The sequence below is a fragment of the Denticeps clupeoides genome, chromosome 17 (genome assembly GCF_900700375.1).
Source record: "Denticeps clupeoides chromosome 17, fDenClu1.1, whole genome shotgun sequence".
In the NCBI taxonomy this organism is placed as follows: domain Eukaryota; kingdom Metazoa; phylum Chordata; class Actinopteri; order Clupeiformes; family Denticipitidae; genus Denticeps; species Denticeps clupeoides.
Genome location: NC_041723.1, coordinates 10,843,146 through 10,869,293, shown reverse-complemented (window position 1 = coordinate 10,869,293; position 26,148 = coordinate 10,843,146). Strand labels below are relative to the sequence as shown.

The 26,148-nt window shown below is 42.3% G+C and overlaps 4 protein-coding genes and 1 non-coding gene across 6 annotated transcripts; 3 read left to right on the top strand and 2 right to left on the bottom strand.

Annotated features, from left to right (window-relative positions):
* Positions 1-6,809: 6,809 nt before the first annotated feature.
* LOC114766647 (nicotinamide/nicotinic acid mononucleotide adenylyltransferase 1-like) lies at positions 6,810-18,288 on the bottom strand. 2 transcript variants are annotated; one of them, XM_028957663.1, is made up of 6 exons: positions 18,067-18,288; positions 12,384-12,471; positions 9,730-11,247; positions 9,470-9,653; positions 8,561-8,688; positions 6,810-7,407 (listed from the first exon to the last, which is right to left on the bottom strand). In XM_028957663.1, the coding sequence occupies exons 3-6, from the start codon at positions 9,842-9,844 to the stop codon at positions 7,013-7,015; spliced, it is 822 nt and encodes a 273-aa protein (XP_028813496.1). In that variant the 5' UTR covers positions 9,845-11,247; positions 12,384-12,471; positions 18,067-18,288; the 3' UTR covers positions 6,810-7,012. The 2 variants fall into 2 exon arrangements, with proteins under 2 accessions (XP_028813496.1, XP_028813495.1); XM_028957662.1 differs by lacking the exon at positions 18,067-18,288 and having other exon boundaries at positions 9,730-13,640.
* Positions 9,497-13,501, top strand: LOC114766650 (protein LZIC). The gene is made up of 7 exons (XM_028957666.1): positions 9,497-10,264; positions 11,516-11,621; positions 11,696-11,831; positions 11,903-12,001; positions 12,095-12,190; positions 12,691-12,772; positions 12,954-13,501. Exons 2-7 carry the CDS (start codon positions 11,521-11,523, stop codon positions 13,010-13,012), a joined length of 573 nt encoding a protein of 190 aa, XP_028813499.1. The 5' UTR covers positions 9,497-10,264; positions 11,516-11,520; the 3' UTR covers positions 13,013-13,501.
* Positions 18,289-18,335: 47 nt separating the features above from the next.
* On the top strand, positions 18,336-18,407 carry trnaq-cug (transfer RNA glutamine (anticodon CUG)). The gene has a single exon. It is a non-coding gene; the product is annotated as a tRNA-Gln (tRNA).
* Positions 18,408-19,657: 1,250 nt separating this feature from the next.
* Positions 19,658-22,097, bottom strand: LOC114767200 (chymotrypsin A-like). Its single transcript, XM_028958782.1, has 7 exons — positions 22,049-22,097; positions 21,851-21,954; positions 21,705-21,784; positions 21,549-21,627; positions 20,887-21,067; positions 20,198-20,331; positions 19,658-19,819 (listed from the first exon to the last, which is right to left on the bottom strand). The coding sequence occupies exons 1-7, from the start codon at positions 22,095-22,097 to the stop codon at positions 19,658-19,660; spliced, it is 789 nt and encodes a 262-aa protein (XP_028814615.1).
* A 1,383-nt stretch (positions 22,098-23,480) lies between these two features.
* Positions 23,481-25,285, top strand: LOC114766649 (chymotrypsin A-like). Its single transcript, XM_028957665.1, has 7 exons — positions 23,481-23,532; positions 23,644-23,747; positions 23,855-23,934; positions 24,023-24,101; positions 24,653-24,833; positions 24,898-25,031; positions 25,124-25,285. The coding sequence occupies exons 1-7, from the start codon at positions 23,481-23,483 to the stop codon at positions 25,283-25,285; spliced, it is 792 nt and encodes a 263-aa protein (XP_028813498.1).
* Positions 25,286-26,148: the final 863 nt, after the last annotated feature.

Sequence of the window (26,148 nt, the reverse complement as noted above, 5' to 3'; positions counted from 1 at the left end):
ATGGTGCTTTGCTCAGTGGCACCTCAGTGGCACCTTGGCGGATCGGGATTCGAACCGGCAACCTTATGATTACGGGGCCGCTTCCTTAACCGCTAGGCCACCTCTGCCCCAAGCAGCACAGCACACGGTGCACACAGTGAAATTTGTCCTCTGCATTTATCCCATCACCCTGAGTGAGCAGTGGGCAGCCATGACCAGCGCCCGGGGAGCAGTGTGGGGGACGATGCTTTGCTCAGTGGCACCTCAGTGGTACCTTGGTGGGTCCGGATTCGAACCGGCAACCTTCTGATTACGGGTCCGCTTCCTTAACCACAAGACCACCACTGCCCCAAGACCACCACTGCCCCACCACTAACATTTATATTTACAGCATTTATCAGACGCCCTTATCCAGAGCGACAATGAGTAGTTACAGGGACAGTCCCCCCCCCCCGAGCAACTCAGGGTTAGGTGTCCTGCTCAGGGACACAATGATAGTAAGTGGGATTTGAACCTGGGTCTTCTGGTTCATAGGCGAGTGTGTTACCCACTAGGCTACTACCACCCTCCGTCCGAACGCTGTTTCATCCCCCCTCCACACCTGTAGGTGGCGCTGTAAGTCCCCGTCTAGTTCTCCTCCGCGGCGAGTTAAACACCAGCACCAGGGACATTACGTTCCTCACTTCCAAACAGAACTAAAGTAGGATTCTGTAGTGACTTCCCCTGCTGCTGAACTCCCTTCCTCCTCATCAAACACGCGTTTCAGGTGCTGGATCATTGCCGTGGTGCTCCCGTGCCATGTCGCTTTTGCATATTTTCGCGCAGATTTCTCTGCCTCCGCCATGTATCTGTCCTCTACCTCCGCTCGTTTTTTTTTTTATTTTTGCTCCGCGCTGTCTATGAGGCGCCAAACTGCTAGCATCTGTGCGAGAGAGACCAAGTGTGTTCACTCCGCTCCGCGCTCAAATAAAATGTTTTTTTTTTTAAATAATCAAATGTCTCCGCGTCGCGCGACACAACGAATCTTTACTTTACTTTATTTAGCAGACGCTTTTATCCAAAGCGACTTACAAGAGGAAGACACCAGCAATTCTCGTTCGATTTCTATAGAATATTGAGTTTACAAACTAAGAGCCCTGATAAGGCTCAGACTTGTCAGTGAAGAGCATGCTCAGAGATTAAGTGCTAGACGAAGAAAAAATTATAATGTATTTATACATTTTTGTATTGTTTGTGCAATGTGTACGCATGTGCGTGTGTAAGTGTTAGATTTGTCTGTAATATTTTTGGAATAAGAGGGTTTTCACCTGCTTCTTAAAAGTGGTGATAGTCTCGTCTAGTCGTGTGGAGGAGGGCAGGTTGTCCCACCAGCCAGGGACAACAACGGAGAACCGAGATGATTGGAATCGGAGACCCCGTGAAGAAGGAATTTTTAGTCTCCTTTCGTTTGCAGATCTGAGAGAGCGTGCAGGAGTGTAGCTAGGTAGTATTGTATTGATGTAGGAGGGCGCAGTTCCATTTACAGCCCTGTAGGCAGCATCAAGGATTTGAATTCTATGCGAGCAGCTACCAGGACCCAGTGAAGAGAGGTGAGAAGAGGTGTAACATGGGTGTATTTTGGAGAGTCGATTAGGAAATTCATTGCCAACTCTTTTAGTAATCGATTTTTTATCGATTTAATCGATTCGTTGTTGCAGCCCTAATATATACCTCACACATCTACATACAATTCTCACACATACACCATATATTCCTCACGCATCTACATACAAATCGCCACCAGTGGGGTCTCAGGGTTGCCGGTTCAGGCAGTCATTGCAACAATGATTCTGCCTACCACACTAATAGCAGAGCCTCTGATCTTTTCGTCTCTGTGGTTCTTCCTGGGTGAGAGTGTCGCGTACACGAGATCACTTGGTGAGCTCATCCTCTCACATGGGTTATCGTACCACTGCTATGCCGACGACATACAACTCATCTTCTCTTTTCCTCCCTCTGATCTACATGCTGCTTCCAAAATCTCTGCGTGTCTAACTGACATCACATATTGGGTGGCAGCCTAAGAAGGCTTGGGCCTGGTTAGTACTTGGATGGGAGACTGCCTGGGAATACCAGGTGCTGTAAGCTTTTTGGGGTAGTGGTGGCCTAGCGGTTAAGGAAGAGGGCCCGTAATCTGAAGGTTGTTGGTTCGATTCCCGATCTGCCAAGGTGCCACTGAGCAAAGCATCATCCCCATGCACTGCTCCCCTGTCATGGCTGCCCACTGCTCACTCAGGGTGATGGGTTAAATGCAGAGGACAAATTTCACTGTGTGCACTGTGTACTGTGCTGCTGTGTATCACATGTGACAATCACTTCACTTTTTTATTTTTTTTATCTCAAACTCAATCCCACCAAAACTGAACTAATATTCATTCCAGCAGATTTTTCACCAGATCAGGATCTTGCTATTTAACTGGACAATTTACAGCTCTCTCCTTGTACAACAGCCTGCAACTTTGGAGTAACAATAGACAACCAACTCTCCTTCTTGACTCACATCAGCCATCTTTCCCGCTCATGTAGATTCCTTCTCTACAATATCATACAAATCTGTCAACACAGGTCACCCAGATACTTGTTCAATCCCTAGTAATCTCAAAACTGGATTACTCCCTTCTAGCTGGTCTACCACCATGTACCATCCGACCTCTACAACTAATACAAAATGCAGCAGCACGACTGATCTTCAACCTACACAAATTCTTCCACACCGCCCCTCTGCTACGCTCCCTCCACTGGCTCCCAGTAGCTGGACGCATCAGATTCAAAATACTGATGCTGGCCTACAAAGCCAAACCTACCTCGCAGCCCTAATTACACCTCGTATACTCCGAGCCTCCAGTACTGCTCGGCTGTCCCTCCATCTCTGAATGTAAAAGGAAGACACTCATCTAGACTCTTCTCTGTCTTGGCCCCTCGATGGTGGAATGAACTTCTCCTTGAGGTCAGAACAGCACAGTCACTGAGTATTTTCAAACCTCAACCTTCCTCTTTAGAGAATATTTAGATTAACTTGTAACCTTCTTATTGTCTGAATTATGTATAGAAACTACAACAGAGTGAATAAAAAGTAAAAAGTATTCATAGTTGGGGATCCTAGTGAACCAGAATTGGTAACATGGAAGCATTATGTAAGTCGAAAACAGGTCTGTAACATTGGTATAGAATCCAGGAACGGCTTCAATGTGAATCAATGAAGAGTTCGCATTGTTGTTGTTTACCTCTCGTCCTTTTATGCTGGTCTCTGTCTTCTTCATGGGGTGTGGGAGGGGTGTAGCCTTGTATGCATGCTGGATGTTTGTGTAAACAAAGTCTGGCATATTGTCCCCTCGTATTGCAAACTCAATGTTCTGATGAAATTTTGGCATTGAGATTTGCATTGTTGAAGTCTCCCGTGACGACGAAGAAGCCATCCAGGTAGACTGCTGCTTGCTTGTGATGTTGTAGAGTTCACTGAGTGCACCACTAGCTTTAGCATTATTGCTAGGCGGGATGTATACTGTAATGATGATCACAGCAGTGAACTCACGTGATGTAGAACAGTCTGCATCTGACCTCAAAAACCTCTATGAGCTCCAAGCAGTGCACAGAGACAATCGCAATATTCCTGCCCCAGCTGTTATTGATGTGGACAAACAGGCCACTGCCACGCGTCTCACGGAATGGATCCTTGTTGGCCTGCGAAGCAGGTTAGCGTGTTAAGTTTTGCTGAAGATAAGAACGCAGCGATGTCTTATCTCTTCCCCGGAGATCAGAAGCAGTCTTAGACAGTCCATTTTATTGTCAAAGAAGAGCACGTTGGAGAGGAGGAGAGAGACAGCTGTGATGAACTTTTAGCCTAATATGGATCCCGGCTCGCTTGCCGCGCGTCCACCTCCTCGCACAGCGCTATCGGCTAACTTCTTGGTGGTGCCGCGAACTGCCCGGAGAATGTCGCAGTCTCTCCAGCTTCATCAGGCTTGATTAGAGGTCGAGAAATTGTTGACGGTTGTAAGGGTGTTTGTCCGTGATTCTGATGGTCATAACCACCTTTACACAACAAGTATTTTACAAAAAGAGCACTATGGTCAGGGCCCGGTGTGGCTGCTGCGACCTAGCGCGCCGCCGTCTTGGTTCCAGATGCATTTTGTCTTAACGCTTTTGATGTCCACTACTTCAGCGTGTAAAAACAATAAAGTTAAAATTCAGTTCTGAGTTATGTTTTGGCTGAATTATTAATTGTAATGTGATCCAGTCAGATTGTACACAGCATCTAGCATTTAATCTGTTTTTACATTTTCAGTGAACTGATGAATATTAATGTATATTGCCATATTGTGATAAAATTATGTTGTATCATGACAGTATCGTAACGTGACGTCCTTGCTGATTTCCATCCCTACAGTATACATTGTTTTTTTTATGTTAAAGATTTATAAAATCAGTTGGTTTTTTTGTCAGCAACATGTAAAATGCAGACTTTTGGATAAAAAATATAAATAACGAAGAATTAAACAAAGAATAAGAGAATTAAAAGAACAATAAAGAATGGCATTAAAGAACTTTTGCTCTCTGCTCAGGCAAAGTTTAAACATTCATCTTTTTAAACGCTCATTTTTATTAAGTACCCAAGTCATGTGGGCGGAGCCTTCAGGGCTAGTAGTTGGTGCCAGCAGTAATGTGGATTGCATTGTTTCTACAGTAGTAGCACTATTCCACTTGATACGCTGTTGAAAATTAAGATTATCACATTGAAATGAAATCCAGGGCAACAACTGGCATGAATGGATAATTCTGGAACCTACTGCTGGTATCCCAACCTCAGAAAGTGTGAACTTGACTGCAAGTCAAAGTGCAGATCCACACTGTGTAACTAAAGAGATGTTAGAAAAATAAACACACTGAAAATAAATATAAAATTACTGGCATATAGAGAACGTGGTTCAAGATACATTTTGCATTTGGTATTGTCACACCACCAAAAACAAAGCATTGAAGCGGCTTTGAAAACAAGCAGAGATTTAATTCAACTGTATCATTTTACCACGACACTGCAAGGGAGGCGGCATGTCGGAGATGCTACAGGCAAGCCTGTATTCTACAGACAAGTGTGTTTTGATACTAAACGTGTGACGGTTTACCATCAACAAAGGTGAGACGGGCAGAGGACCCCCGACCAACCATGAATCAAGTTCCTCACATTTTTCAGTATGTTTACTTCAATGTTAATATTTGATTTAGCAGTGGGAAAGCACCCTTTCCCATGTCCATATTGTGAAAATTAAACCACAATAAATTGTTTCAACACTCTCCACTTTTAATGTGAAAAATCCATTAGGGCTGAAACGATTATTCGAATAACTCGAATGATTCGATTACAACAAATATTCGAGGAAAATTCTTGTGACGAGGCATGATAAGGCATGAGATCTCACTCATGTAATCCTTTTTTTTTTTTTAAATTAAAATAGAACTAAGGACAAATAGGCTAACCTATGTTTCATAGTTTTTTTTCATGTACATCATGAATGTTTCACAGAAAGATTGATTAAATGGGTTTACTTCTGGAGCCAGTAACCCAAAGGTTTTAAGCTTTGATCTAATAAAAGTATTGAGTTTGAATAAAAAAAAAACTTTTTTTGTGAGGAATAACAGCCAATTGGCAATTTTTCACCGATTAATCGATGAAAAAAATCAACAGAATACTCGATTCCAAAAAATATTCGATGGTCGCAGCCCTAAAATCCATAATAGGCTGGATGCATAAGTGCGCACACCCTTAACATATTTTACTTTTTGATTTCATTACATCACAGTCTTCATGTATAGGTGTCAATAATCATGTCTCATCTTGACGTGGCAATATTTGCAAGCTGTTCCTTGTAAAAGCGTTCAAAGCCTCTGGAACCTATCCTCTCTTATTAATATGCCCTGTCTTTGTGACAGCCGTTCTACATACATACATATTCATATGTATGAAGATGCTATTTTGTTTCATAATGGCCAATGAAAATGCCTTGTTTTCACCAGAGACCGGCAGACACCCAATATATAACATGCTCATGGGACCACAATTGCCTGATCGCCATTAAAGAAACTTATTAAAGAAATTTTATTTCTCCTTTATCAGACTGTGTAATCAGAATTCTCTACAACAAAGACCTTATAATTCTGTTTAATACATTGTGTTTTCTTTTATGTGCAGCTGGACATGCCAAATATAAGGAGGTGGTGGATCCTCATCCTGAAAAGCACTTGTCTGGAAAAATAGGCATTAAAGAACGAGTAGTTTATACTGAGGTGTCAAATTAAAAGGTGCGTCATGTATAATCAATCAAACAGGTAGAAGATCGGATGATCATAGGCAAGGAGGCTGAATGGGCAACAACATTCCATTTCAAAACCACCTATCTCTGGGTGCTGTGCTGAGTCATGTGTGGCAACTAATCGCTTAGCTTGCTTGAAAGGTTTCCTCTATGTCAATTAGGAGATGGTGTGCTTGGTGCCCATGTTCCTTGAGGGGGAGGAGCAAATTAAACGTTAGTAGGTACTGGTACACTCACTCCTTAACAACGGACGACTTTTCCTGGGTATAAACAACAACAACAACTCTCAAATAAATAGGCCATTTATTTGAAAAACAGAAATCCTATTGGTCTGTCTGCTGATAGCAACAAAAGGTGTTAAAACTATGTGAAATGGGGGGTGGTGTGTTGGGGTTCAACTAAATATAATTTATAGTTTGTTGAATGTTTGCGCGTGGCGTTTCATCTAAAAATGCGTAAATGAGTCACTCGCTGGAGAAAAGGTTTGTTCATAAAACAATGGAATAGTTTTATTTCACCAGAGAAACTTTTTTTTTTTTTTAAAACACATTTTGCCTCACATTAAAATGATTGATTACCTGTCAGGCATAAAATATATGATATGACTACTTTGGCTACTATGGAAACACAGCCTCTATTTAAAAAATTCTGTCTGCAGCAGTGTCCACCGCAGAACTACACCTCACCTAGAAGGTCATGGTGCACCTCTGCAAAGGCGCCAGGACGACTCCAGCATTCTTCCGTTCGCTCTCGGCACTGTACAGCTCGTGCTGCTGGATGTAGTGCATCACCGCATCCGGCAGCAGGTAGCGCACACTCTGCCTCCGGCGCAAAGCTCGCCGCACGTGTGTGGCGGAGATGTCGTTGGCCACCCACTCGTGGACCACGTGGATGTTCTTGCGGTTCCGCCAGAGAACATCTAGCTGGTTGATAATCTTCTGCGCGTCGCTGCCACTGCGCGTGATGCAGACCAGGCCATAGCGTCCAACGATCTCCTCGATGTCCTCCTCCTTCCACAGGCCGGGCACGGCGAAGGATTCCAGGACGTCAGCCCCACACAGCAGCTTCAGCTCGATCTCACCTGAGAAACGAGAAAACGGAGTCAGGAGCGTGCAGCCGGGAGACAGAGAACGGTCACAGAAAATTTATTGGTTTTCTTTATGATTCTTTTGATCATTTTTATCGGCAAAATATTATGAATTCGCACATTTCCTGTTGGGAGGAGAAACGACAGTCAGCAGACACGTTCATTAGACGTTCACTTACACGGTGGGCCAAATAATGGATGTGTGAAAATGTGCAGTTACAAAACCGCAGGGAAATGTGGCGCAGAGAGCATCGTCGTTCAGCTACATAGTGATATTAGAAAGTTTCATGTACTTTTAGTTTTCCCACGGACTGCCAAAACAGAAGATACTTCTGGTTGAAAAAGACTTGATTTGCCGTCTGCCCTCCGTCCTGCCTGAGAGCAAAAAAAACACTCCAATTGCTCTCCACAACCTCTCAATTCCTCATCCTGCACCACGTCCTCCATTGCGTCCTCCCTGCCTCTGACGATAACAGCCAATACAAAAAGACAATAACAGTAACAATCACTTTGCAGGGAAAGCCTGATAGACACACAGATATATCCGCCCATCGGCCGCTTGTGCAATTGCTTGTGCACACAAACAGCTAATCATCCAATCACATGGTAGCAGCTAAATGGATTAAGGCATCTTGGCTGAAGTCCAAGGAACAGGCCAAGTTATTGCTGACCATGTCCAACCTTTTATGACCACAGTGTAACAGCCTTCATGGGTGGTAGTAGCCTAGTGGGTAAAACACTCGCCTATGAACCACAAGACCCAGGTTCGAATCCCACTTTGCTCCAGGGAAACTGTCCCTGTAACTACTGATTGTAAGTCGCTCTGGATAAGGGCGTCTGATATATGCTGTAAATGTAAATGTTCTAAGGTCATTGGTGGCCAACTTTGTTGTGCCACTATTGTCCCCTTCATCAAGGTATCGTCCCCACACACTGCTCCCGGGCGCCTGGCATGGCTGCCCACTGCTCACTAAGGGTGACAAACACATTTTGTGTGTCACAGTGTGTTTGTTGTGTGTTTTTGTCACACAATCACTTTCTATGGTAAAACTAAATAAAAGCTGTAAATGAGATTGAAGTAAATTATCTGCACAGTGAGACACCCTCGACAAAATGGAAAACTATGATTACATGTTCCCTGTCATACCTTCACTAGTGTCACTGAAACTCTGGAAGCTGGAGATGTTCTCAGTTTCTTCCACTTTCCTCCGTTTGGCAGACCTCTCCGCGTCCACCTGGTCCAGATCTGAGGTCATCAGCTCTGCATGATGATGCCTGGTTAAATCAAGAAAAAAAAGAAACCGTTTCTACCCCCATAAAGCTGGCCATACACTGTTCGCTTTTCCCAGTTTGTATGGTCCGACGGTCCGGACTGCTCACGCTACACGAGCAATATGAAGACATTTTGTGCACAGAAAGATGTAGTGCGGTTGACCCTTAACCCCGAGTGTCTCCGGGGGGATTGTCCCTGTCACTTCTACCAGCCGCTCTGGATAAGGGTCTGATTAAAATAAATAAATAAATAAATAAATAAAAAAAAGTTTAGTGGTTAAAAAAGGATAAACTATTCAGTTGATTTCTCCGTATACATAAATACTTTTTTTCCCCCCCGGTTGTTCCAGTCATGATAGTGATGGTGTTTGTGGGTGGGGCAGAAAGGCAGCGTTTGCACATGCGCAGTGAGGACAAAGCACACGACAATTTTCATGACCTGCCGATTGCTGGTGTTGTTCGTGCTCGTACATTACAGGCCAACATTTGACACACACCTTGTCATTCAATGTGTTTTCTTTATTTTTCATTGGTAGATTCTCACTGAAGGCATCAAAACTACGAATGAACACATGAGGAGTTATGTCTCCACTTTTTGTTAAGTACATAACTCCACATGTGTTCATTCATAGTTTTGATGCCTTCAGTGAGAATCTACCAATGAAAAATAAAGAAAACACATTGAATGACAAGGTGTGTGCAAACTTTTGGCCTGTAGTGTACATCGTGTACACTGTACGACGCACGATGCTCCGAACCAGCCATGTGACACAGGACGGCTCACCGCATCACTTTCGACGTCTCCACCCACTCGGGCTGCACACACTCCCAGCCATCCACAGAAATCCAGTCGGAGGTTTCCGCGGCCAGCCGGGCCATTTTCAGGCGATGCTGTGCTTCGAGGAGCCCTCTCTTCTGGTAGGCGTCACCCACCGGAGAGATGATGCCTTTTACGACATCGCACCGTCCTGGAACGTTCAGGAGGACACCAGTCAGGCGGCTTCCTCCCGGAGAGCCGAGATTTCGGTGGAATTTCCCCATTACCTGCGTCTTGAAGGTGGTCTCGGGCCAGTTCAAACATCCTCAGGTGCATGTTGGTTATGGGATTGAACGAGCCACAAGCAAGGAGCACAACTTTTACTTTTGCCGATGGATCCATCTTCCTGTTTTTACAGGCATGTCCTGGCACGTGGATTACGGAAGCTTCTCCACCTTTACGAACGGAAACTGGCAGTAACAACGCCGGTTAAGAGTTCCGAGAAGAAACGATAACGTTTCGGCACCCAGTCCGTACTGCATCCCGGTCCAACCTGAGCTTTAAGATCCTGGGCTCCGAGGTCTAATAAAACCCGTTCCGATTGGACATACATTCTGCAAGGCTGCCCGTGAGCGGCCTGCTGCTTCGGAAATGCCACGCCCACTCGCCGGGGCAACGTTCATGGGTGTCGTGTGTGCGCAAACTGCGCGCATACAGGAGGTTCTTTTCGGGGCTGCCGTGTAGCAGAACGATTTGTAGCTAATGTAGCTACCACTTGTGGAATTTTCCCCCGTCTTACGTTCTCCTCGAGACGAGTAAAAGGTAAGGATGGACAGAAATAGCAGCTGTACGCGACTTTGTTGCTGAGCCCGACAAGTTACCAAGCTAGCTAGCTAGCGAGCCAGTTATTCAGGAAAACAGAATAAAAGATTACACTGTATCTTAACTACAGATCTATTGGAACTACAATTTACCCAACAAATTTCTTTCTTCCTTCATGCAAATGTCATACCTTGTTCGAGGTGATTGGTTAGTTAGCTGGCGGTTTCATATGATGATCAGATCAGGAAAGTGGAAATTCTGCGGCTTCAGACGATGCTGTAGATCAGACCAGGAAAGTGGGAATTCCAGGATATCAGACGATGCTGTAGATAAGATCAGAAAAGTGGGAATTCTGCGGCTTCAGACGATGCTGTAGATCAAAATCAGGAAAGTGGGAATTCTGCGGCTTCAGACGATGCTGTAGATCAAACCAGGAAAGTGGGAATTCTGCGGCTTCAGACGATGCTGTAGATCAGATCAGGAAAGTGGGAATTCTGCGGCTTCAGACGATGCTGTAGATCAAAATCAGGAAAGTGGCAATTCTGCGGCTTCAGACGATGCTGTAGATCAAACCAGGAAAGTGGGAATTCTGCGGCTTCAGACGATGCTGTAGATCAGATCAGGAAAGTGGGAATTCTGCGGCTTCAGACGATGCTGTAGATCAAACCAGGAAAGTGGGAATTCCAGGATATCAGACGATGCTGTAGATCAGATCAGGAAAGTGGGAATTCTGCGGCTTCAGACGATGCTGTAGATCAAACCAGGAAAATGGGAATTCCAGGATATCAGACGATGCTGTAGATCAGATCAGGAAAGTGGGAATTCTGCGGCTTCAGACGATGCTGTAGATCAAACCAGGAAAATGGGAATTCCAGGATATCAGACGATGCTGTAGATCAGATCAGGAAAGTGGGAATTCCAGGATATCAGACGATGCTGTAGATCAAACCAGGAAAGTGGGAATTCCAGGATATCAGACGATGCTGTAGATCAGATCAGGAAAGTGGGAATTCTGCAGCTTCATTTACATTTACAGCATTTTATCAGACGCCCTTATCCAAAGCGACATGCAATCAGTACTTACAGGGACAGTCTCACGCTGGAGACACATGGGGTCTTCTGATTCATAAGATCGTGTGTTACCCACTAGGCTACTACCACCAATTTCAGATGGTGCTGTAGATCAGACCTAAAACACGGGAATCTAAGCTGTTTTAAAACATGCTAATTTCTGTTTGTGGGCTGGGACAGGAAGCATGGCTTCTCGTGGAAAGTCCGAAACTGGAAAACTAAAACAAAAGATGGAGGAACAACTTGACCGACTGATGCAGCAGCTTCAGGACCTGGAAGAGTGCAGGTAATTTTGTGGAGGTGACGCTGGTGCAGGGAATGCAATATGTAGCCGTAACGCATGCATGTCTTGATCTGCAGAGAGGAAATGGATGAGGCCGAATATGAGGAGACCAAAAGCGAGACTTTGGAGCAGCTGAGTGAATTTAAAGAGTCTCTGGAGAAGATCATGTCAGGGAACATGACTCTGGTTGATGAACTTGGAGGAATGCAATTGGTGAGCGAAGCTGCAACGCTTAGTTCATGTTTAAGACAACGTTTTGAGCGTAGTTCTTTCTTAATCTACAGGCAATTCAAGCAGCCATCAGCCAAGCATTCAAGACGCCTGAAGTTATCCGTCTTTTTGCAAAGAAGCAGCCTGGACAGTTAAGGACTAGGCTTGCTGAGGTCAGTGGACATGGTCCATGGTCCCTTTTATAAAAATCTGTGTTTAAACTATTTTGGGATGAGATGAAAAGGCCTGTCGTCTTCTCACTGTAGCTAGACCGCGATGTCATGGTAGGCAAGCTCCCACGGGACATGTACACTCAGCAGAAGGTGGAAATCCTCACTGCCGTGAGAAAACTGGGGGAGAAGGTGAGACATGCAGAGCGATCCAGAGAAATTGCATCTATTGTAGACTACGAAGATGGTGATTGCTCATTTTATATATAGATTTGATCTGATCATAATAGACAGTTCATGCAATATGTTAGAAGTCAAGAAAACACACAATCATAATCAGCAGAATAGTGGAGAGCATGAAAAACCAGACCAAAATCAGACCTACCATTGAGTATTCTTAGGACTCTGATGACCACCCAGCAGTCACCCCACCGGGTCTTGGCCCTCGGTATACATAGTAACTCCAGCATAGGCTGCACGTAATTCAACATAACTTCATGTGAATCCATAAATAACAATCACTGGACAGAAAGAGCTTTCATTCATGCACTTCACGGATAGTGGCCGACATTTGGTGGCTTTTGTTTGCAAGACCATGTATTATTCCGCAAATTGGTATTCTGTGAATCGGCAGGAATATAAGAGGTGAGACATTATAATAACATTGTAAATGTCATTGTCTTTTCCACCAGCTGAGCGCAGAGGACGAGGCTTTCCTGGCTACGAATGCTAGTTCTACCCTGAGCCAGTTTGAAAAGGTTACAGCTAACCTGGGTGAGCCTGGAACCCACCTCATTTTTAAACATTAAGGAAAAATGTGGGAATGGAATACAAAACATTATGTGCAATTTGTTTTACTGTCAAATCTCTGTATGATCTTTATTACTATTAGACTTTATTACTAATTTGCTTTAGAATTACAAAAAATTTTAAACATATGATTGTAATTTATCAGGATCTGAAGACAAGATAATGGCTTTGGCCAGTTCAGGAGTGGAGAAGACCACGATGTAGACCTGCAGCTCAACGTAAAATGATTCTTTTAGTCTTTTTCTATTGTATTGATCAGACACAATGTGCCATATTTTATCCTTCAGTGTTGAACTAGTTTTTTATGAACTAGTGGAGTTTGTTTTAATGCCCCAGTCCCTTCAATAATGCATGCAAATATGTATTTTGGTTTTAATTTTTGTGTGTACGACAATGAAAGTTTACATTGCTGCTTAAAATGTATATTTTTGGAAGTTTTAAAGTAGGATAGAACTGCTGAAACATTTCTTTTATACAATAATCAGTGACTAGTGACTTGTATTTGATCTAGATAAGACCAAACGTTTACATAATAATACATATTGCAGTTTTCCTCTGCTGCAGTTAGTTAGACAGTTCTTTTCAGTTTGTCGAAAATGACGTGTGATATTTTACTAATGTTTTTGGTATAATTGTAAATCTTTTAAACTTGTTTTCTTATATTTATAAATGCTTTTGATGGATCATTGTAAACGATGTCTGTGTGTGTTTATCAACCCCGTTAGGTAATGTGCACCTCACAAATTCCTTCTAAAACACTCCCAAACCTTGCAGAAAGTCTTCCAAAAAGGCTTCTTTTTTTTATTGGGTATTGAACAGTATTTAAGGATACTGGTCAAGTATACAAGTTTACTAGTATCTTGTATCCGTAAATACTGCAGACCCAGAGCTTTGTAAGAATTTTTGAAGACTTTGAGCTTTCTGTGTTTGATGATGATATATGATGATGTATAAATATTTAAGGCCTTTCATGGGAGATTCATGGGATTTGAAAACTAAATACACTTCACTTGTCATTTCTGTTCAAGGAAAGTTTTTTTTTTCCTGATTTTTCCATTTTCTTTTCATACGGGTATTCCTCACCAATGTTCTCTTTGAAAAAAAAAAAAAAAAAAAAGTGTTGAACACGAGTTCACGAGTGTTAATATTATGAAAGGCCAGTGACCACATCATTCCAACTTAAAAGCTAAAGCAAATTTATACATAATCATATATCATCATCATCAAACACAGACAGCTCAGTCTTCAAAAATTCTTACAACGCTCTAGCAACATAAAATCTGTCCTGCTAACCTAGAACATGGTGTCGTATCATATACTTTGTCAAAAATGATCGATGACCTGTGAATGTGAGGCAAAATGTTTTGATGGATTGTGCCTTCCCAGCCATCTGACAATCCCAACATGTAGTTTCAAAGATCTTTTAAAACAAACCCGTAATTTTAAAGAAATATGTATTCAAATAAATGAAAATATTTCTAGTTAAAGAAGAGTGAATGTTAAAGAATGTAAAGGGAATCAGTCTCTAGAGAATGATTCCTATAACATTCTTTAACGTTCACTCTGTTTTAACACAATCTGTTCCTCTGGTGAAATAAAATTATTTCTCACACTTTTTTACTGAACAAACCTTCTTTAGCGAGGGACTCATTTACCCGTTTTCACACGATACTCCACACAAACATTTAAAAACTATAAATACTATTTAGTTGAAGGTTTTGGTGCTAACAGCAGACAAACCAATAGGATTTCTGTTTTTCAAATAAATATATGGACAAAACTTACCAATGACTTAAAGACTTCCAGACGTATGTGTTTTACCTTTTGACACCAACTATATAAATTGTGAGGTTTCACAGAATTTGTTAATATGTGATATTAGTCATCAGAAGCCAGAGGCTTCTTTAAAACAGAATCCTTATTTTTTAAGTGTGTTTTTTTCACCCTACAGTCTCAAGCATTAATTTCGTTTAAAAGCAATACTTTTCACGAGATGCGAGGGGTACTATAATGGCTTTTCACACTTGAATGCCAGATTACCGTTGTAGGTGGCCCCACTGACACGAAGACACCGCCTTGAACGTTTGCAGTTGGTACTTCTTCCTGTCATTAATATCATTAACACTTATTAAAACTCAATTAATAAATCTGGAATTTAACGCAATGATACTAAAATGTTTTAAGGGAGCATATTAAATAATTTGAACACAACCTGGTGACATTACAGTAAACATCTGGCACCACAGTTGGATCAGCAGCACGACCCTTATCGCAGAGATGATAGTACCTACATGATTTCCTAACTATTTTTAATACATTTGCCTAAACCAAAAAATAAACTTTTTTTCAACTTTGTCAATATGTGGTGTTGTGTGTAGAATTCTAAAGAAAATGTGGATCTTTGTAATACTCTCTCATCCACTTGAGACTCTTCTAGACAATTTGTGACTAACTGTTTATATAGTGAATATTATATGTTATAAAGTCAATATATTCTGTATGATTATATTTTCTATGATAATCATCTTTTTCACTAAGACTCTTTGAAGACCATGTGGCCATTTTTTTCAATCGTCTCAAAGGCGTACCCATAAGGTGGATCATGGATTGCTGGACAAACAGTTAATTTATATTCTGGAAAGCTAACACTGTATGATGTCTCGCTTTCCATTGGAGATGAATAATCAAAAATTTTGTTGATTGGCTGTATGATAGGTTCTGGCCGCTTGAACCCTAGGATAGGTTTGAAAACACTATTATATACAGTACTAAATCTATATTTATCATCTACTGCATAAGGTGCCTTGGGTTGAACTTAGCATCTGTGCCTTCCACAGGTGCATATTTAACAAATACATTTACTCATTTTTAAAAATTTTATTTAATTTGTAATTATACATATTTACCTATATATAACTTACTATTATGTATGGAGAGGTATTTATATACAGCTATTTAAATGTGGCATTAATTCACACAACTTTTTAGAGTATATATATATATAATGGCCCAGCACTAATATATATACACACACACACACACACACACATATATACACACACAGGTAGTGGTGGGCCGTTATCGGCGTTAACGTGCTGCGTTAATGTGAGACTCTTATCGGTAAAAAAAAATATTAAATGGTTACACTAGATTTCTTTTTTTCCTAAAGACTTTTATTTGGTTTTTGAGACCCGGTTTAGGTCTCTTGGACACATGGCGTGAGCTGTGAGAGGTGCGTGGGGTTTGTGTGCAAAATGTTATGTCTTTCATTTTAATTTATGTACATATTAAGAATATTTTGCATGTGTGTTATTTTGTGAATATTTTTTATGTTCTTTTAATACTGTATATTGTAGAGAGAGGTGCAGAATGACGCGATGTGTGATGCGATGTTCTGACGCGACCTTGCTTTTTGTACAGGAATGCAGTATTGTAAATTGTGAATGCTTTATGATAATGTTCAGTTCTCTTGGGACACATGGCGTGAGTAGAGAGGTGCAGAAAGACGCGGTGTGTGACGCGATGTTCTGACGCGACCTTGCTTTTTGTACAGAATACACTTTGCACAGAAAATCTCTTGGGTGTCAGCGCATCATTTGTGGTTCAAGAAACGAAATCAAAAAGTTACACAACGCAGAAGAACCGCTACACTATGATGACTTTCACCTTGATATTTTAGTGCGGATGTATACCTAGCCGAATTGCACTGTAGGTGGTGAGAACGAGTCTTCGAACTGTGAAATTACCACATCAAACATGACGTGGTAACATGGATGCAGCTATTTAACTGAATAAACAGTTGGTAAACACAAGTACATCTTATTGAACATAATTTATTTTCATCACCAATTATCATAGTAGAACAGCTTTCCTTTTACATTCTTTCTGAGGGCATCAGACAGCTCTCTAGATGTCACCATGGTGCTCACTTCAACACTTCAACAGTCAGGAGCACACCAAACTAATCTGAGGTTTAACCAGGGCGAGGCTCCTTTACAATGCTGGGTAACTATGTACTGATCATATGCATCTGTGGTGATACAGCTGTGTGCGATTTTAACCATTTTAAGTGGGATAATATGTGGGGGTGTCCTAATTTATTCCTCACCAGAAATTGCATTCTTTTAAAATTACATTTCACAGAATGTTTTAAAAAGGCTTTTCTTAATTTTTAATTGTTTAGTTTATTGTTTAATTGTTTATTTGGATCTGTTGCTATAGAGTGCTATGCTATAATATATATATATATATGTGTGTATATATGTGTTGTCCTCCTGTGGATTGTTGTGCTGTTGTTGTATATAGATACAACAACAGCACAACAATCCACAGGAGGACAACACACCATGAATGGAGAGACTATATAAATACACAACAAAGCCACAACTAACAACAGTAACCACTCTAACACACAACAAAGGCTCTAACTCTACAGTAACACTCCAAAACTCTCCTCTCACCTCCTCCACCACCTGCACTTTCTGCTGTTTGGCAGCCCATGAGGCTGATAAAGTTCCCAGCATCCTGCTTAAAGCAGACCTTCTCGCCTCTGGAGTTGGAGTGAAAAAAGTGACACTTTCAGGTGAGTATGAGATTTTACATTTTACAAACTTAAAATTAATTTCCCAGTAAAAGCCCAGTTTGTGCTGTTTATCATAGCAATTAGCAGCTAAGCAGATAACTTGTGTCATTTGATTGTATGGCTATCAATATTTCATTATTCATTTTCATATTTGACAATCTTTCATAGTTTAGACATCAGCTTGTAGAGTTTTTATGCATTAGGCCTATGTGTATTAATATTTAGGTAGTGACCATGAGCAAGGCAGCTTCCCCACACGCTCCTCCCCGGCCACCTCTCACGGCTGCCCACTGCTCACCAAGGGTGGTGGTTAAAAGCAGAGGACACATTTCGTTGTGTCACCGTGTGCTGTGCTGCAATGTCTCACAATTACAATCCCTTTCAAGATCTTTCAAGATCATGGGGAGGGTCCCCACACGAACCATCGGTGCCAAAGCAAGTTTATTGCGGAAACAGAGCAGCCCTGCTTTTGACATGGTGTTCTGACTCCCTGGTGGAAAAAATATGGCAGCATGGAAGAGTCTCCTCTGCTCCATCCAGGTTAGAAAAAACATCCAGCAAAAGGAGAAAGGAGAACCGGATCAGACCACACGCCATTACAGATGTCCGCCCGTTTTCCTTCAACACGTCGTGAGCATCAGGACTGTTCGTGTGTCTGCTGAACGCAGCAACTCACCAACTTAGCTGAAGTGATCTTACACGCCCGCTCACGCTCATCTGCGACTTCAACGTGCGCTCCCTGTCGACGTCATCAAAAATGGACCGCGTCGAAAGCGCGGACTTCCGGACAGAAACAGAATTCATTTGCGCGAATTAAAGAGAAAACGCGTCTGACGAGCCGCCATGAACGCGGCGTTTGTGAAGAAGACCCTGGACGTTCTGCCGCCAACACGCACGTTTTGGGCACTGACGTGTGGGCGCCGCGGGGCGTGTGTGTCAGTGGGCGGTTCCATGGTGTAATGGTCAGCACTCTGGACTCTGAATCCAGCGATCCGAGTTCAAATCTCGGTGGGACCTTTCTCGCCTTTTATCTGGTCCACTTTTCTGGCTCCTATTTTAACACTCTCCAAAAAACTTTCTGATAAACACTCCAAGCTGATCTGCCAACGCCAGGCAGTGGTTGGCCTTTTCGAGTAAGGAAGAGGACCCGTAATCAGAAGGTTGCCGATTCGAATTTCCTTAGTCGCCAAGGTGCCACTGAGCAAAGCACCGTCCCCACACACTGCTCCCCTGGCGCTTTTCATCACTGCTCACCAGGGTGATGGTTAAATGCAGAAGACACGTTTCGTTGTGTCATCGTGTGCTGTGCTGCAGTGTCTCACAATGACAATCACTTCACTTTCATCCAAACTGGAGAGAAATCTGCGTTTAACCCTGCATTACCATACAAGATCGCAGTCTTTGGAAGATGTCTAGTTTTTAGCAAGTTCATGACTACCATATCGGCCTGGTAAAAATTGCTAACTGACTTTTCACACGGGTATCATGCATCGTTTTGAAATGCCGCTCCTTCAGTAAAGCCTCGCCTTGCATGTATAACACTTATGGACAAAAAGTGACCCTCTTTCCCACTCTGAATGAGAACGACTTCACGATCGACTGACAAAGTGCTTTCACTTTTTAGTGATGCTTTAGGTGGAAACAGGATACATCATGCAGACAGTCCAGCTCCAACATCTGAACGTATCACCAAGGTTTGGAACTCAATATTAAAATGTAATCATGAATATTTCAATATGTGACTGTAATTAAATGACACATTTTCCTACAGTAACGTAGCAAATTACGTAACAATGTCACATGCAGCTTGTTACTCCCCAACTCTGATTACAATATTACAACATTGTCATTGCTAGTGTAGCCTTCAATCAACAACAAACCCCTGAAAATCCTGACTTCAGTTCTTGGTGGAATCTCTTACGGGTTTTTCTTGTTCAATTCCAATTGTCTCCTGACAATTTACCACAAATGACAAAATAAGTGAAATGGCATAGATTTGGTCCTGGTCTTTTATTGCAAATATTTCTCAAAATACAGGGCTGTACTTCTTTTTCATAAATGGCTTAGAAGGTTTAGGGTGGTAGTAGCCTAGTGGTTAACACACTCGCCTATGAACCAGAAGACCCAGGTTCAAATCCCACTTACTACCATTGTGTCCCTGAGCAAGACACTTAACCCTAAGTTGCTCCAGGGTGACTGTCCCTGTAACTACTGATTTTAAGTCGCTCTGGATAAGGGCGTCTGATAAATGCTGTAAATGTAAATGTTTAGTTTGCAGCAGTCGTTTCATCCATCCAAGCGCGCATCTTGGCGACATGTGAATAAACTCCAGGTGCAGCGGGAGAGCAGTTACTGGTTCCCCACGACACAACACCAACCAAGGTCCATATTCCATCCTTCTCACACACCAGAGGGCCACCAGAGTCATACTGCATAAAAAAAAGATCATATACACAGTATGTTTTTCCATCTACACAAACGTGTCTTCCGTCCAGAGAGAGCGGTGAGGGGACGGCACCTTCGCTTAAGGGGACCTCAGCGGCTGAGGGGGATTAGAACCCACAACCCTTCAGTTACGAGTCCGCTTCCTTACCCGCTAGGCCACCACTGCAAAGTATTCTTACGCAGTGAGGCAGCGGTTAGCCTTGGAGGTAGGGAAGCGGACCCGCAATCGGAAAGTTGCCCATTCGAATACCAAACCGGCAATGTTCTGGATTTACTGAGCAAAGTACCGTCACCACACACTGCTCCCCGGGCGCCTTTCATGGATGCCCGCTGCATCCTCAATGCAGAGGACACATTCTTACTATGCAAGAGGAGGCTCCAGCAGCACCAGCACAGATCACGAGAGGAGTAATCTGGTCACCCCAGTAGTTCCTGCATTCAGCGTTGGTCAGGAGAGGTAGAGCCACTTGCTGCAGATGTGCGGGCGTGTCGGGGTCTGAGAGGGGGAAATAACGCAACCAGAACGCCCGTCTGTGGTCAATGACGTATGCTACAGAAGCTGCAGATCCAGTTGAAAACAGAGCGCCCCTTTGGTATTATTAAGGAGAAAAGTTTTGTCGCAAAGGGTCATTATGACACCATTAAGAATGCCCAAGTGATGGGAAATACGAGAAGCCACTTCTTTCGGCTGCTGCCTACCCTGTGAGGCCATAGCTACAGTATACCTCGAAATGTTATTCTTTTAACAGTCAAATGCGTAATATTACAGTGGTGTCATAATAACATAGTCTTTCTTCTGTGATTATCATAAAATAAGTTTAGAATAAAAAAGTTGAAAATGTTATTAAGTGTTTGTTTTTAGAAATCACCTATAGCTCATTAGCTTAAAGTTTTCAGCCCTGATCATTTTGCATATTGGTCACAATTGAGTTTTTATAACTAATACCCATCCCTGCATTCATTGCATTTAAGATGACGATCAGTGGATTGGCCCCAATTCCCTTTCCCAGTAAAATTGAAATGATATGTGGTTAATATTTAATTTAATTACCATTATAATTGGTCAGACCCCAGCCAGAAGTGACACATGTGGTATCACCAGTGAAGCTGTGATCAGCACTGGCCACACAGACAGGAGACACGTGAAGGTTTAACCGGGCAGGTGTAGCCAGCTTGAGAAGTGTGACGTCGTTGAGGAGGGTCTGACCGTTGTACTGGGGGTGTTGGAAAACCTTCAGCGTGGAAAATGGAATACATTTCTTTTGAAGAGGCAGATTGCAGTAAATTTGGGGCATGTCCAAATGCCACCCCCACATTTTTGCTACACACTTCAGTGGACGAGTTCATGCATGTATGATGCGAACCATATTTAAGAGAACCCAATGTCCTTGCAGCTAGAAATGAAGATCAACCGCTGTACATTGATTTAGATCACGCAAATAAATTTGTCATGATGCGATCCGGCAGGAGTTACTCCGGGTCCGGAGTTTCATGTTAGTCTTGTGTAATATTTCCTGATTGTGTTCACCTGTTGTATAATTATAGAATTGTATAAAACTTTCCTGTTCGTGTCTGTTCGCCGTCGGGTCATTGTGTGGATATGTTTCCTCTGTCCTGTGTGTTACGTATTAAACCCCTGTCCTGTGATATCGTGCGTATGCGTCCTCCTTCCTCGCCATGTCCAGCCATCCTGACAGAATTTGTTTTGCCAACCTTGTCAATGCTCAGAGTCTGGATATCCTCAAAGCTGGAAGAACGGTCATGCTCTCCCAGGATCACATGGTCGGTCATCCTGGAACCCACAAGCAGTAATTCATTAACGAAAAGAGTGTGACAGTCCAGCGAAGGAAATTTGGTATTGTTCCATACGTGACATCGCAGTGAGCAGCAGTCACCACCCAGTTGTCATTGATCAGGGAACCGCCACAGAAATGGAAACCGGTGTCATCCTAGGTGGCATTGAAAACCAGAATTAGCCCACAACTATACACTGCCTGGATGTGGGGGTATCTCACCTGCAGAGAAACCTGCCAGGGCCAGGAGTGGGGTACAGCCTCCTCACCGTTTACAATCCTCCCATATCCACTGATCACAGGAGGGATGGCTGGTACCCCACAACCTGAAACATGTAAATAACGATTCAGCATTTTCTGTCATATTCAGTATCTTGAGTTTATTTATACATGCAGATTCATGTAATGAAGTGCCCATACCATAAACAACACCAGCAAAGGCAAGACAATATAAGATTTGAAGATCCATGGTCTTCATCTGCTTTGCTTCTGTTAACAACACTGTAATTATCTCAACTAAAAATGAGTGTATTGTTACAGTTTTTAAAATACTATTCTAGACCTAATGATTAAAAAAGTAAAAGTCACTGACAATTATTTTTAAACAAACAAAATTGCACCATGATGAATATATAGCAGTAGAATAGAATGTACATACACAGCTCATTCAAAAGAAGATCCACGGCCAAATCTGTAGCACTTTTTAACGTTGTAGTCGAGTTGCAGTTGCTGTATGTGGTTGAAAAACGTACTGAGAATATCCCACCTGTGAAACAAACCCAAGTGGAATCCCACCTGCATATGGAGGTGGGAGAAACGCTGTCACTCACAGGTGCTCAGAGCCACCACAAATAAGGACATGATCCAAAATGCATCCTTTAAAAAGACTGATTATCATGAACATTTACTCAGTAAAGTCTCGGTTGGATGGCTTTAAAAATCTGTTTACTGCAGATTCATATATTTATTAAAAAAAAATTTAAGTTAAAAAAATTCAGCAGTCAGTCTTATAAAAGACTAAATAAATTGTTTACTATTTCTGTGAGAGACTTGGGTGGAATTGAAGGGAGAAAGTGTTGCTCTGGAAAAAAAAAAACATGCCTCTAAATTAAACTCCCTTAAACTTTTCCTTATCAAAAATACTGGGAACATCCATGCTGGCTTGTGCAAATTTGCTGATAGTGGAATCTCTTCTTTCCATTGCGGAAATATTATTTGATCTATTTAAAGCCAGAATGTAAGCCCATTAAAACCAAAAGAACTAAATAGAACGGAAATTAAAACTTCAAGAAGTGTAAAGAATAGTGGCTAAAAAAACTAGTATATACTACAATGTTAATACTTTACTTGTTAATATTTCTATTCGGTTACATAACAGATCATACATCTTATTAATATATATGGAGAATATATCAATATATATATATTGATTCATATATATATATATTTCATATATATATATATATGAACTAAATATATATGGACTATTTGAGCAGAAAATTGTGCAGAAAGGCATTACATTATAAAGATGTTATTGTAATGATACAATATTTCTGATTACAACCAGGATATGCACACGTCACATAGACGTCCATGAGTCCCATGAACCCCTTTTATGATTAACCTTGAACATTAACCTCAGCCTTTCTTGTTACCTGAACAATGGAAGACAAATATCCTTAATAAAAGATGCCCATGTTTTCAGTGAACACACTAATCTCTCCCCGGGGGAAAATCTTTTGTGTTATCATCATCACTGCAGCTGGGACTGTCTTCTGGCACTCATGTACACTTTCAATGAGCGGAACATTATAAATACTGTGGCATCAATGGGTGCAGCATAGCTGAAATCATGGCCTTCCTGTGGATCCTGCCTTTCCTGGCCTTTCTCGGAGCAGCTTATGGTATGGCCAGGAAGAAGAACTTGGAACACAATATTATACGCATTACAAGTGCCAAGGCGTGAAAAATATTAACATGGGCTATACCAATGTTGTTGTTTTTTATTGTTTCAGGCTGTGGAGTGCCAGCCATCCCTCCTGTTATCACCGGTTACGGAAGGATTGTGAATGGTGAGGAGGCTGTGCCCCACTCCTGGCCCTGGCAAGCCTCACTGCAGGTATGATGTGCCGCCATGTCCAAATATTAACCTCGATATCTTTGTTTTTTGATGGCGACAATGATATTTTTGTTTTAGTTGCTACTGAATCATTTGAATTCTTGTAGGATTACACTGGGTTCCATTTCTGTGGTGGTTCCTTGATTAATGAGAACTGGGTTGTGACTGCTGCTCACTGCACTCTCAGGTAGGAAACACATCTCTGTGTCAGAACACTGTTTCTTACTGTCAAGCATGGATGTCCAGTTGATAAAACAACTCGTTGTGGGTTCTAGAACATCTGACCGAGTGATCTTAGGAGAGCACGACCGCTCCTCCAACTCTGAGAACATCCAGACGTTGAGCATCGGCAAGGTTTGCTCACAGATTACAGTATACAGTATAATTACCCACCCTTAGGCCATTGATGTGTCATTATAAAAAAAAATCTCCTGTAAATCAAAAACCCTCACGTTACTCAATCCCGTTACAGACTGTTTCATCCAAGCATTCTGAGGGAAGAAATGGAAAATGTGATAGTATCAGGAACGACTGATTAGCAAGACCAATACAACCCTGTCAAACATTGATCAGTTATTGATTTACCAAACTATTTATTGCGATATTTCCTTATTTTATTAAACAGCGACATTATGTGTCTAAAGAGAGAGACTCTGAAAATCCACACAATTCCTATTTTCAGTTCGGGGAGACCCACAGACCTCTAAAAATATTTCTAAAATATTTGTCAAATTAAGTGAACTCATTGCCACGTTCACTTTCTAATAAGACAGTCATGAGATTTCACCTTCCTGATTAATTCCTTAAGTTACTGTTGAGAAGATCTTCCTTTCAATAGTTTCACTCCTGCCTAAAGCGTCTACACAGTACTGTACACAACTAATTGTTTGCTCTTCACAACTAAGGTCTTCAAACACCCCCAGTACAACAGTTACACTATCGAGAATGACATCACGCTCATCAAGCTGGCCACTCCTGCTCGCTTAAGTGCTCAAGTGTCTCCAGTTTGCGTCGCCAACACTGGTGACAACTTCCCTGGAGGCATGATGTGCGTCACTAGCGGCTGGGGTCTGACCAGATACAATGGTAAAAAAGGTTTTTTCTCATCATGTTTTACTCTCTGCGTTTTCAAACGAGTCTCTTGTCTTAGCTGGAAACACGCCTCCCCGTCTGCAGCAGGCAGCTCTTCCTCTTCTGACCAACACTGAGTGCAAGACCTACTGGGGCAGCAGCATAAGTGATGTCATGATCTGTGCTGGAGCTGATGGAGCTTCTTCTTGCATGGTGAGAGAGTCTATGTTCGACCCAGAGCTGCCAGTCTTTAATTACAGGAACAGACGTTCATGGGTGTAACACACAATATATTTTAATTGCAGGGTGACTCTGGTGGCCCTCTGGTTTGCCAGAGGTCTGGTGTCTGGTCTCTCGTTGGCATTGTGTCTTGGGGAAGCAGTACTTGCTCGACCTCCTCTCCAGGGGTTTATGCGCGTGTCACTGAGCTGCGGGCCTGGATGGACCAAACCATTGCAGCCAACTAAAAGTGACTCTAATCTGTTTATCTGTCCTTGCTGTGCTTGAGAGACAGTAAACTGATGAGGCTGAATAAAGAGCTGAGACAAAATAAAATCACTGATACACAAGTACAGTGTACATGAGTGATATTTTTACGGGCAAAGCCTCTCAAAGCAGCAGCTGTACAACAAAAGATCTGAGAGAATAGAATAGAATTTAAGTAGTGTGCGGAGAGTGTGTACAGTAAATAAGTGCAAAAGCGTGTATTGGTCAGTGGTCTGATGGTCAAGACACGGGGCAGTGGTGCCTAGTGGTTAAGGAAGCAGCCCCGTAATCAGAAGGTTGAAGGTTCAAATCCCGGTCTGCCGAGGTGCCACTGAGCAAAGCACCGTCCCCACACTCTGCTCCCCGGTTGCCTGTCATGGCTGCCCACTGCTCACCAAGGGTGATGGTTAAATGCAGAGGACACATTTCGTTTTGTCACCATGTGCTGTGCTGCAGTGTCTCACAATGACAATCACTTCACTTTCAAGTGACCGATTGCTGCAGTAGCATTTGTCTGACCGTAGCAGCCTGAACAACAACAACAAAAAAACTATTTAAACTTAATTAAATCTACCTGCCAAAAGTATTGTGCAAGGCAAGGTCACAGTGACAAAATAACCATAGCCATAGATCTGTCACAGAGATGTAAAACCGTGTCCGGCTGCAGCAGCAGTCTGTGGTGCGACTTCTGATTTTAAAAGGCTCACACTTGATAATGTCATTAGAAACATTAGAAAAAAGACTAGCATGAGCTGATGTTTTGGGTGCAATAGTAAAACTACTACAATTGATAAATTATCTACTACAGTGATAAATTGCTCACATTTATTAGAAACCTAAAGCA

What these genes read in the sequence shown, in the direction of transcription:
- LOC114766647 (XM_028957663.1), bottom strand. Translation starts at nt 9,844, where the DNA reads ATGGATCCATCGGCAAAAGTAAAAGTTGTGCTCCTTGCTTGTGGCTCG. An exon ending in GAGACGTCGAAAGTGATGCG is followed by an intron (nt 8,689 to 9,469) that starts GTGAGCCGTCCT and finishes TGATTTAACCAG; the next exon opens with GCATCATCATGCAGAGCTGA. An exon ending in TTTCAGTGACACTAGTGAAG is followed by an intron (nt 7,408 to 8,560) that starts GTATGACAGGGA and finishes CTCGTTTCTCAG; the next exon opens with GTGAGATCGAGCTGAAGCTG.
- LOC114766650 (XM_028957666.1), top strand. Translation starts at nt 11,521, where the DNA reads ATGGCTTCTCGTGGAAAGTCCGAAACTGGAAAACTAAAACAAAAGATG. An exon ending in TAAGGACTAGGCTTGCTGAG is followed by an intron (nt 12,002 to 12,094) that starts GTCAGTGGACAT and finishes TTCTCACTGTAG; the next exon opens with CTAGACCGCGATGTCATGGT. An exon ending in AAAGGTTACAGCTAACCTGG is followed by an intron (nt 12,773 to 12,953) that starts GTGAGCCTGGAA and finishes GTAATTTATCAG; the next exon opens with GATCTGAAGACAAGATAATG.
- LOC114767200 (XM_028958782.1), bottom strand. Translation starts at nt 22,097, where the DNA reads ATGGATCTTCAAATCTTATATTGTCTTGCCTTTGCTGGTGTTGTTTAT. An exon ending in GCTGCTCACTGCGATGTCAC is followed by an intron (nt 21,628 to 21,704) that starts GTATGGAACAAT and finishes TGTGGGTTCCAG; the next exon opens with GATGACCGACCATGTGATCC. An exon ending in AGACTCTGAGCATTGACAAG is followed by an intron (nt 21,068 to 21,548) that starts GTTGGCAAAACA and finishes TCCACGCTGAAG; the next exon opens with GTTTTCCAACACCCCCAGTA.
- LOC114766649 (XM_028957665.1), top strand. Translation starts at nt 23,481, where the DNA reads ATGGCCTTCCTGTGGATCCTGCCTTTCCTGGCCTTTCTCGGAGCAGCT. An exon ending in AGACGTTGAGCATCGGCAAG is followed by an intron (nt 24,102 to 24,652) that starts GTTTGCTCACAG and finishes TTCACAACTAAG; the next exon opens with GTCTTCAAACACCCCCAGTA. An exon ending in ATGGAGCTTCTTCTTGCATG is followed by an intron (nt 25,032 to 25,123) that starts GTGAGAGAGTCT and finishes TTTTAATTGCAG; the next exon opens with GGTGACTCTGGTGGCCCTCT.